The sequence below is a fragment of the Onychomys torridus genome, chromosome 12, assembly GCF_903995425.1.
Source record: "Onychomys torridus chromosome 12, mOncTor1.1, whole genome shotgun sequence".
Taxonomy (NCBI): Eukaryota; Metazoa; Chordata; class Mammalia; order Rodentia; family Cricetidae; genus Onychomys; species Onychomys torridus.
In genome coordinates this window covers 154510-166241 of record NC_050454.1, presented here as the reverse complement: position 1 = coordinate 166241, position 11732 = coordinate 154510, and the positions used below count along the sequence as shown (strand labels likewise).

At 41.0% G+C, this 11732-nt stretch overlaps 1 gene segment (V, D, J or C); it reads right to left on the bottom strand.

Annotated features, from left to right (window-relative positions):
* Nucleotides 1–358: 358 nt before the first annotated feature.
* Nucleotides 359–11485, bottom strand: LOC118594214. The segment is given in 4 exon segments: nt 359–675; nt 4002–4154; nt 10515–10805; nt 11431–11485. Coding segments are annotated over 4 exon segments (816 nt in total).
* Nucleotides 11486–11732: the final 247 nt, after the last annotated feature.

Sequence of the window (11732 nt, the reverse complement as noted above, 5' to 3'; positions counted from 1 at the left end):
TACATGTATTAAAGAGTAAAAGTAGGGAAGTCTATGACATTCACACTGTACTATTGCATGGTGTGAGCAGAGGTCCAGAGGAAGACTGGGAAAAATGTGTCTGTGTGGATATCATACTTCCTAGGATGATGATGATGTAGGTTATAAGCCAGGGTTCCAGTACATACCCACACTACTCTGAATCCCAGTGAAATATACACTAAAACAAATGAGTTAGAGTAGAATTACAAGTTGAGGTTGGACATTTTATTGTGCATTTCAGGAGGAGAGGGAGGGCTATGATAGGCAAGAGCAGCAAAAGTATATTTGTGCATGATTCAAATCCCAGCCTCTGTGGGAGAGATGAACGTTGAAAGGCCTAGAAATTCAACCCATGGAACAAGCTCTTCTCTACAGTGTCTCCTTCATGAGTGACCAGGCAGCTGACACTGCTTTTAGATTTCAGTTCTTCCTCTGACAATTGCAGGTAGCTGATAGCCAAATACTTGTTACCCTGTTTCCTAGGATCAGCAGTCTCTATACCCTGGGTGATAGGTATGCCATCTGCCTTCCAGGCCACTGTCAGAACAGGTGGGTAAAAGTCAGTTATTAGACACACCAGTGTGACCTTTTGGTTCTTGAGCTCCTTATATAATGGTGAAAACAGGGTGACTGTAGGTGTAACCTTGGGCTGATCTGCAGGGTAGAGAAAGAGAAGGTCAGAATCTTAGTCTCCCAATAGGAATCCTGGAGGTAGCATGTTAAGTGTCTTGAGTTTAGTGACTGTATTTGAACACACAGAGTACAAAGATGGGGTATGCATTTCTTCCATAACTCCCTATGTTCTTAGGAATTATGCACCCCATATTTGTGCAGGAGTTCACTTGATACCTCCCTGCAATTTGACCTTCAACAAATTTATCTGACCTTCACTTTCCTGCCCTTGTAACTTTCTTTCTGTTTTTTTTAAATATATGTCTGCAGTCTGTCTGTCCCACTTCAAGGACATTTCTGATGTAAAACCTCTGCTGAATCTAAACTTTAAACCTAGGAGTTTGTTTTCACCTAAATCTGTGCCTTGAAGGTCCTAGCTCTGTTCAGTGTAGAATGTATTGGGTGAACGGTTTCTCATTCTGCAGAATAATGTGAGATCCCCTTCTCCGGGTGAGTTGTGTAATTTTCATGCATCACGACCAGAGCTATGTGAATGCAGTTGCTCTGATTTCTAATCAGTGACTTATAGAGACCCAGAAATCCAGCTTCCCAACTGCATCTTCAGTCTCTCTCCTCTTGATTCCAGCATCCAGAGCTCCCTTAACTTTTTTCTCTTTACTAAAATTCCTGAGTTCTAGATGGTTACTGCTCTGTTCATGGCTTTCCATGGGATCTTGGGGATTCTTTCTCCTGCCTGTCCTAGGAAATGAATCCCAAGTTGCATTCTCCAGTTTACCTGACCTCTGACATGTTATTCACCAGCCTCAGTACTGAGTGTTCTGTGTTCTCCTAATCAACAGCTGCCGCTCCTTCTGGCCTTCCTTCCCCATGAGATAGTAATTCACTTTAGCTCTCACAAAGTTCACTAAATAGATAGACACTCATAGAGAATGACACAATGGAGTACTTATCAGAGCACTGCATATCTCAACAGAATGACAAACATGTTTTAACAGTTTATCTTTTTTGGCCCCCATCTTTGAGATTAGAGATGAAAGGTAACATGGACCCATCAGAGATGAGCTGCAGAAACTAGAGAAGCAAGAGAATGAAAGTTAAGCATTAAGTAGAATGGGAAATAATTGAACAACAACAACAAAATCATCTTCAACCTTAGAGATTGCAGAAACAGAAAAGGAAAGAGTCACTTACCCAGGACAAGCAATAAGGTGCCTCTGCTGAACACCCAGCACTGTGATACAGGCTCATGCAAAAAACCCTACATGCACCTTACCCTCCACTTTCAGCTGTGATATATGCAGTCTCTGATGATTCTGGGATACACAGTGACCTCTCTGAAGGTTATAATCCTTGTTCCTAGGATTCCACGTGTCCTCTGAGCCAGCCTTGCCAGAAAGTCATTCATAAAATTTCTACAGAATCTTTAAAAGAAGCTCTTTACAGGACAAGCATGAACACAATGGAGCCCTTGGTGACAACTCATGAAAGCTAATAGCTGCCTGGAGTCTATGCAAAGTTTTCAGCTCACTAACTCAGTCTCTGTAGCTCCAGCCTGGTGAAGAACCAAAACAGAGGTCTGAGGCCTGGCAGAAGACAGCAGGTAGAGAACACACACAACCATCAGTTTCAATCCACATCTCATCTTCCTACACATGGTAGAATCATTACCAATAATACATTACTAAACAATATAATACATTCAATGACAATTTGACTACTATCTGATATCAAGAAATAATAAATAAATTCTATTGGAATTTGATATGCTGTCTACACATTCTTTTTGCAAACCAAGAAATATAAATAATTGTAGCAGACAAGATACAAGTTCTGGAATGTGCTTTTGTAACACAATATATGGGAAGAGATTAATGTTATAGTTGAATCAAAATCCAGTTGAAATGAGTGTTAGAGGTCGCTTGTTGGGAGTATTAGAACTTTACTTCTTCCATGTTTCCTAATTTTTGTGTCCAAATTTGGCAGTGAAAACTTGAAATAAAAGGATGAGGAATTGAGTCTTTAAGCAATGTCTTGGTATGGATGAATGTTGGCTCTATCCCAAGCAAGGAACATTGATGTAAGGATTCCCAGGGTCTTCACTTCACATTATTGGACACAGACCTTATCATGACCTAGCATCAGAGAGCTGCCATGAAGCACAAATCCCAAAGGTTCTTCCTAGCTCAGAAACTGGGGATTAGGGACCCGAGATCAAGCTCAGTGTTGTCAACTGTCACTCTGCTTCATTGTTGAAGGGTATTTCTGGCTTTGCAGACCATGCTACTTCACTGACTAATTCACCAGAGTTCTGGAAGTATTCAGTGTCCATACTGCTTATGAGCTGCCAAAGATAATGACTCCAAGCCCTGAACATTAAGTTCTTGCTGACTTGGACACAGGCTGGGCCACTGAAGGCTGGCTGTGAATGTCAAAGATCGTGATTGACACCAATATGAAGTGTACACTGGTGTGCTGCTGCTGCACATGAGAGGACTTGGGCCAGAGAACTGTGTGCCTCCTAAATGTAAATCTACTCAAGCAACTGGCTTGAGTTTAGCTCTCAGGTCACACACAGTCATCCTTAAAAATCTCACCCAACATGACACTGAGTAGTTTGGAACTTGACTCTGAGACAACTTCCTATGAACAATTATTTTGAACCCCTTCAGGGATGGAATCGATCCATTTCTCATTAGATTTATTTATTATACTTGAGTGGTTCCTCCTTATGCCCCATTATAGAGGACCATGAGCACCAATGTTTTGAACTATATGATAAAATTGCAAGTTCATTGCAAGAATCCACACATTGTGGGACTTGCTATGTAATATAGTTAGTTGTTTAGCCTGAAACATGATATCTTACTTCACCTGCATTCTAAATTAGTTTCCCTGCATCACAGGTCTCAGAGAAGAGTGCAGAGCAAGGGAAAGGTCACTCTTAGGGTGATACCCTCTGCATGTTTCAAAGGATAACTAATTTCTCACTGGGAACCTGGATCCCACCTCCCACATTATAGATTCCAAGGATTCAAAATTAAACATATAATGAGAACAAATGGGGTCAAGCAGTACTTCTGAACAATGATATTTTATTGAATATTCAGTGGATTAAAGAGAAACATTGAGATTGCTACCATAGAAGAGAACTTATTCTGTGTCCCCAGGAAAAGGAAAGGCTGGGCTACTACAGTCTGCAGGGGATACACTCTGTTCTCCAAAGTTCCCTTTATGTGTAACTTGTTAGGAGTAGCAGTCAAGAGATCCCCACTAGTCCACTGTCAAAGTGAGGAAGCTGTTGGCCAAGTACTTTTCATTATGTTTGGAGGAATTTGTTGTCTCCACACCCTGGGTGATAGGTACACCATTTGCCTTCCAGGTCACTGTTGCACTACCCAGGTAGAAGTTGTGAATCATACTCACCACTGTGGCTTTGTTTGTCTTGAGCTCCTCAGAAGATGGTGGAAACACTGTGACTGTGGGAGTGGACTTTGGCTGAACTATGTGAATAAAAGAAGGGGATTGATTCAGGAGACAGTTTACAAAATATCAAAATCTCAGTGACTCTTCACTTTGGTCATCTTATTCACCTGGAATTTTCTCTTCTTTCTCATCTGCCCCCTTGAGCCTCCATGAGTACAGCCTTCTTAGTAGCCTTTTCCTGGACACTCTCACAGGTTACATGACCTGGACACTATCAGCAGTTATGACTGTGCTCGCTCTACCCTATTGTCTATCATCCAACTTGGAATTTGCCCCATATCAGATTACCTTCCCAAGCCCATCTCCTCTTTATTCCTGAGGTTGTCAGAGCTCTCTGGTGAACAGGCTATATTCTACCTTGCTAAGAAGATCACATTTTCATTAATTTAGGAGGCCCCTTCTTTGTCCCCAGCATCTGGGGACTCTGAACCTGCTGTTATCTTTAACCACAGAGTCTCTACATCAATCCATACAGCTTTCCCACTGGTTAGTGTGTTCCATTCAGAGAAGATCTAATGCTACTCCAGGGCTCTGATGCCTCCTATACATTTTGACCTGATCACTATACCCTCTTCCCTGACCATGTTCTAGATAGAAGTTTCTTCACTCAGATGGAAATGCATTGCATTCACTTGCTCACAACAGTAGCCTGCTTCCTTGACAGTCAGAGAGTATTCTGAAACCACAGGTTTGTCCCTCATTCCTGACCACCTAAGTTTAAAGTGCCATTTGAACAAGATAGAAAGAAGACAATTGAAACATAAGACATTATAACCCAGGGCTTTTTAGACAGGATTCTCCATAATCCTTAGAAGAGCAGGATCTGGTTACCCTACTACTCAGTGCTGTCCCTGTGTCTAGAGGACCTTAACAGTTCCATAGAAGATCAGAGAACCAAATACTATTATAAGCCTACTCCTCAACTATACCTCTGTGGCCCTCACTTAGGTAATCTAAGTCCCTGGAAGCTGGACCTACATCTCTAGATCCAAGCCTTGACACCCAATGAAGATACTGTGGGTCTGAGAAAGTCCTAGTAGCCCTTCTTTGACTCAGACAATGGTCCCCAATGATTAACCTGTCTGAGAACAAAGATGGAGCCCTTGACTCCAGCCAGACCCTAACTAAAGCTCATGAGATTGCAGCATATTTATTAGAATCTGAGGCCAGATGCTTCCGATCTTCTGGCCCTTGCTGCAGATTACTCTAAAATACCTATCTCCCCTAGCCACCATGGAAAAGGCTAAGGATGCAGTCCTTAAGTCTGGGGCTCCAATCTTTAACAACTTACTCATTCTCTATCCCTAACATGGTTTAATTTTCCTTTTCTATTTTTGAAAATACATATATCATATTCTGATCACAGTTTCCCCTCTAGCATTTCCTCTCTGATCCTCATCTCCACACCCATCCATCTTCAATCTCTCTCTGTCTCTCTGTCTCTCTCTGTGTCTCTCTCTTACTCTCTGTCTCTGTCTCTGTCTCTCTCTGTTTCTCTCTCTCTCTCTCTCTCTCTCTCTCTCTCTCTCTCTCCTTCCTTTAGAAAATAAATGGTCAAATAAAAAATTGAATTTTTTAAAGAAATTAATTAAAAAACATAACACATACAAAATCATAAAAGCACACAATCACAAACTATAACAAACAAGCAAACAAAGGACCTGTGAGATAAGGAATAGCCAAATCATAATATGAGATAAAATATCCTCAAAATCACCAGTGAGTTTGTTTTGTGTTGGCCATCTACTGCTGGACACAAGGCCAAGCCTTGCATGTGGTTTATATACCCTCCAAGAGACTCTTGGTAAAAATTACTTTTTTTTAGCAAGCAGTTGTCAACTGGGGATAGCTTTTTTTGTTAGGTATGGTAGATTATGTTTGTTTTCTCCTATCAGCACTGAGACCCTTTCTGGACTGAACCTGTGCAGGTGCTGTGCTGAATTAATAGAAGACTTGATCTCAGAAGGTTTCATATATCAAAGTTTATATTCTTCTGGAACTGATCCCGCTCAAATGTCATATTCATTCTGGCGAGATCTTTCATATCAGGAGAGTTTCTTCTTTTAACACTTTGCTGTCACTAGTTTCTATCAGGACTTCCCCCACCACCAAGAATTCCACTTGTAGGATATAGATATGCCCATTTCTTGACTTATGAGTCACAAGCTACATGGCAGTCAAGGTGTCAAGCTTGTCCTGGGAAAGGTATAAGGAAGGGCCTGTGTTCTCATGGGAAGCACTTCTTTGTCCCTTTCCCATTTTCCCTTTAAAATATTGATATCCTCAGTCCAATTACTCCCCTCACTCTGTTGGAGTGTTTCTGCCAAGACTGGGGAAAAATTGAACCCAGGTAACTCACCAGTATACAGCCTTCTACCCTCTAACAACCCACCGTGAGTTTGGGCATAAGCCAAGGTTGCACTCAAGAGTCATGCTCTGCTACATTGACAATGAAAAGACATTTTACCACTGGGCACTTAGGACTAGTCCGCTGAGATCACAGATGCTTTGTGTCTCTATTAAGCTTTTAACATATCATAAAGAAGAGAAAATTCATATATCAGGAGCACCAAGAAGGGAGATGTTGTTAGGGATCATATTCAAATAAAATAATAAGAATCCTGTGTTAAGTGATGTGAGGCATGCCTACGTGACAATGGGTGTGTCCCCAAGGAATGAGATAAACTCTGTGCTGTGATTAGAGGTGCGGTAGTAGGATCTATAGGTGGGACCGAGGGCAGAAAAAGAATGCTGGTGTGACCTAATGCAGGAATGCTTTGTAGAACATTAACTATTGTAATCAAAGTTTCAGATAATTAATTATTTTTCTCTTTAATTCTGTAGCAATAAAAAAACTGAGCATAGTCATATAGTCTTATAATGCCAAGACTTAGAAACAGAACATGGCAGGAAATTTAGTTTATTTTTAAGCTTTGGTAAATTAAAGAGATCTTGTCCAAAGAAAGGGAAGAAAGAAGGAAGGAAGAAAGGAAGGAAGGAAGGAAGGAACGAACGAAGGAAGGAAGGAACGAAGGAAGGAACGAAAGGAACGAAGGAATGAGTGAGGAGAGGAGAGGAGGTAAAATGAAAAGACTTGCCCTCGAAAGTCCTGAGGAGTATCAGGAGCATTATCATCTGTCCATCCATAGAATGAGAATCTCTTCCTGTTTGCAGAGAACTGAGAGACTCAGAAGCCCACATCTCCACACCATGTTCTCCAATTGCCCTTCCCCTACCTACTGTGGATGTTTTCCCAAGCAGACATGTTAAGCTTTCACTATCGACCAGTGCAACTCTCAGTCTTGGTCAGAATAGCCTTATTTGCCCCAGTGGGTGATGGTCAAGGCCAGGACTTACAACTGGATGAACTGCTGAGCATATGTGACTTCTGACTGCTTGGCACTCAAACAATGCATCATTACCCCCTGCTCTGAAGTTCAAGGAGCACTGTTGGAAAGAGGTAGAAGAACTGTGGGAGTTTAAGAATAAGGAGTGTGTGATGGAGCCCTGTTTTATGAATATCACATGGCCATTGAAATCATGAAATCACAGCAGTTGGAACTGCCAGGAGGAGACTGAAAAAGCTGTGCAAGGTGTCTCACTGTAGGTCACACAAAGCCAGCTTATGCACCAGACATAGACAGCCTTGATCCAGCGGGGAGGGTCTTGTACCTGCTTCAAATAAAAAAATAAAATAAAATAAAAAACAAGGCTTTGCTACTCCCCATGGGATTCCTCACCTTTTGGAGGAGGGGATGGGGAGTGGGGTGAGGGGGAGATTATGGAAGGGAACAGGAGGAGAGATGAGAGGGGGACCTGTCGTTGGTATGTAAAATTAATAAAATTTTCCCTATAAAAATAAAGAAATAAAGAAAAAATGAAAAAAATTCATACACATATATGCAAAGGACTGGCATGCAGCCAGGAAGGGGCTTAGTTGAAAAGAATGAGTTCATTTGGAGTAGTTTGGAGAGCAGACAGAGGGCAAATTAGTAAGATGACAGTACATACAAACTGTCAAATAAAAAATAGATTAAAAGTAAATATCAATATCCTTATGCAACGAGTTACTCTGTGATAGTTTTATTTAAAAAAGAGTTGAAAATACGGTAGTTGTTCTTGCACCAAGAAGGTTGAATGAAGAAGTTCAAGGTCAGACTAGGCTACAAAGCAAAAATCTGTCTCATAAAGAAACAACAGTTTCCTTTTTTCAGTGTGTTAGTTTTTGTTGTTGTACTTAGTTATTTAGGTTTACCTCTAGGAATTATTTTACTGCATGGAAGCTATTAGGCATAGAATTGTTTTCCTGATTCCTTGCTAAGCCTGTGAACTATTGATGAACAAGAAAGCTAGTGATTTTGTATGATGTTTTTGTGCCTAGTACATGGTGCTTATAATTGTAGTACTTTTCTTGTGGAGTCTTTAGGGCCTCCTATGTACACAGACAGAGGACTACTGAGATGCTGCACATCCTTGTTTATGCAAGACTAATCATAATGACCAAACTGTAGGATTAGCCCAGGCATAGATGAGAAGGTAAAGTAAAAGTGTTTTGACTACAAAATGAAGCATTATTTAGCCATGGAGAAGAACAAAAGTATGTTGTATTCAGGAATTAGGAACACATGAGGCATAGGGTGGTATATATGGTCAAAGCAAATGGGGAACTTGAATAAAAATAGTTTTGTGAAACTTGTCACTGTGAACAATGACTATGCATCAGTAAAAAATGAAAAAGTAATCATAATTAGAGAAAAGGATTGGGGAGGTAGTTCAGCAGAAGAATGTTTGCCTAGCTTCAGCCTGAGTTCATTAACCAACACTGCAAAAATTATGTTGATGGGAACAGAACTTAACTATGTATACCTTTGCTCCTGAGTTTTTAGCTCAGTGTTTTCAGGAATTAAAGTACAACAACCAGAGCATGGTAGTGCTCACCTGTGATCCCAGCACTTTGGTGGCAGAGGCAGGGAGAACTGTGTGAGCTTCAGTCCAGCCTGGTGTTGTACTGAGTTTCAGGGAAGCCAAGACTGTGTAGAGAGACACTATATCAAAAAAATAACTGCAATAACAACAAAAATATGACAACTAATATGAAAATGTGTTCCTCTAGGCAGTAGCTGATGGGTGAGGGTGGAGCTGGCATTGAATCCAATATGGCCAAAGACATATTCAACTTTGAATCACCACCATGAACTGAAGTCAGTTGCTGTACAACATAATCCCCTGAATGCCCTTTTAATGCAGAAACTAAGGTTTAAATTGGTGTGGCTAGGATGTAGTAGCATTGCCTTATTTCTGCTCACATCACTGTTTTGAATACTCCCTAATCCTGTAGGCCATGTCACCAGGCTGATTCCTCAACAATAAACTTAGTACAGATCCTTGTCATGTGTTCCTAAGTCCTGGGAACTATAGAACAATAATGTTGAACAAGTTCTTCACTGCTAGCTGGTTGATCTAGATCCCTAATAGGGGCCTGCGATAACTTCAGGATACAGGTGCATGCCTAGAGCTAGGGAAAGAATGAGATCTGGTGGAATGGGGCTTCTAGGGACAGTCTTGTTCTTTGTAGGGTACCCAGATATTTAGTCATGCCTGGAACCTTCAGCCCTGATGTTGTATGAAAAATCCCAGAATCAATTTTAGAAGTCAAAACTTGTCAGAGTCTCTCACATCCAGCACTGAATTCCTTTGTTAACACTTGGTTTGTAAATCATATATTTTTCCCTTAGTTCATATTCGCATCAAGGCTGACTGAAACCATACTGCAGCCTTCATGAACTCCACATACATGCTATCTTCAGTATTATTTTACTTGTTTGTATTGATTTTTAATAAAATTCCAATTTCCCAATACTATCTATTCATTTTGACTTGAGTAATAGACACTGAGATCACAGATAATAGAAGTATCCAAGTCTCCAAAATGCAATTCTAAGGCAAGATGACTAAGTGCCAATAGAATGTTAGAAATGGAGGGGACACGTGATTACATGTATTAAAGAGTGAAAATAGGGAAGTCTATGACATTCACACTGTACTATTGCATGGTGTGAGCAGAGGTCCAGAGGAAGACTGGGAAAATGTGTCTGTGTGGGGATGGTACTCCCTAGGGTGATGATGCAGGTTATAAGCCTGGTTGAGACTACAGGGTGCCAGGACATCACCACACTACTCTGAATCCCAGTGAAATATACACTAAAACACATGAGTTAGAGTAGAATTACAAGTTGAGATTGGACATTTTATTGTGCATTTCAGGAGGAGAGGGAGGGCTATGATAGGCAAGAGCAGCAGAGATATACTTGTGCATGATTCAAACCCCAGCCTCTATGGGTGAGATGAACATTGAAAGGCCTAGAAATGCAACCCACGGAACAAGCTCTTCTCCACAGTGTCCCCTTCATGAGTGACCAGGCAGCTGACACTGCTTTTAGATTTTAATTCTTCTTCTGTCAATTGCAGATAGCTGCTAGCCAAATACTTGTTACCCTGTTTCACAGGCTTAGTGGTCTCTACACCCTGGGTACCATCTGCCTTCCAGGCCACTGTCAGAACAGGTGGGTAAAAGTCAGTTATCAGACACAGCAGTGTCACCTTTTTGTTCTTGAGCTCCTCATAGAATGGTGAAAACAGGGTGACTGTAGGTGTAACCTTGGGCTGATCTGCATGGTAGAGAAAGAGAAGGTCAGAATCTTAGTCTCCCAATAGGAATCCTAGAGGTAGCATGTTAAGTGTCTTGAGTTTAGTGACTGTGTTTGAACACACAGAGTACAAAGATGGGGTATGCATTTCTTCCATAACTCCCTATGTTCTTAGGAATTATGCACCCCATATTTGTGCAGGAGTTCACTTGATACCTCCCTGCACTTTGGCCTTCAACAAGTTTACCTGACCTTCACTTTCCTGCCCTTGTAACCTTCTTTCTATTTTTTTTTTAAATATATGTTTGCAGTATGTCTGTCTCACTCCAAGGACAGTTGTGAAGTAAAACCTCTGCTGAGTCTAAACTTTAAACCTAGGAGTTTGTTTTCACCTAAATCTGTGCCTTGAAGGTCCCTGGCCTCTGCTCAGTGTAGCACATATCTGGGTGAACTGTTTTTCATTCTGCAGAATGAGGTGAGATCACTTCTCTGGATGAGTTGTATAATTTTCATGCATCAGGACCAGAGCTATGTGAATGCAGTTGCTCTGTTTCCTAATCAGTGTCTTAAAAGACACAGGAATCCAGTTTCCCAACTACATCTTCAGTCTCTCTTCTCTTGATTCCTGTGTCCAGAGCTCCCTTACCTTTCTTCTCCTTACTAAAATTCCTGAGTTCTAGATTGATTACTGCTCTGTTCATGGCTTTCCATGGGATCTTGGGAATACTTTCTCATGCCTGTCCTAGAATATGAATCCCTAGTTTCATTCTCCAACTTACCTGACCACTGACATATTATTCACCAGCCCCAGTGTTGAGTGTTCTATATTCTAATTCAACAACTGCTTCTCTTTCTATGCCTCTGGCCTTCCTTTGCCATGAGATAGTAATTCATTTTAGCCCTAACAAATTTCCCAAAATAGATAGACACTCATAGAGAATGACACAA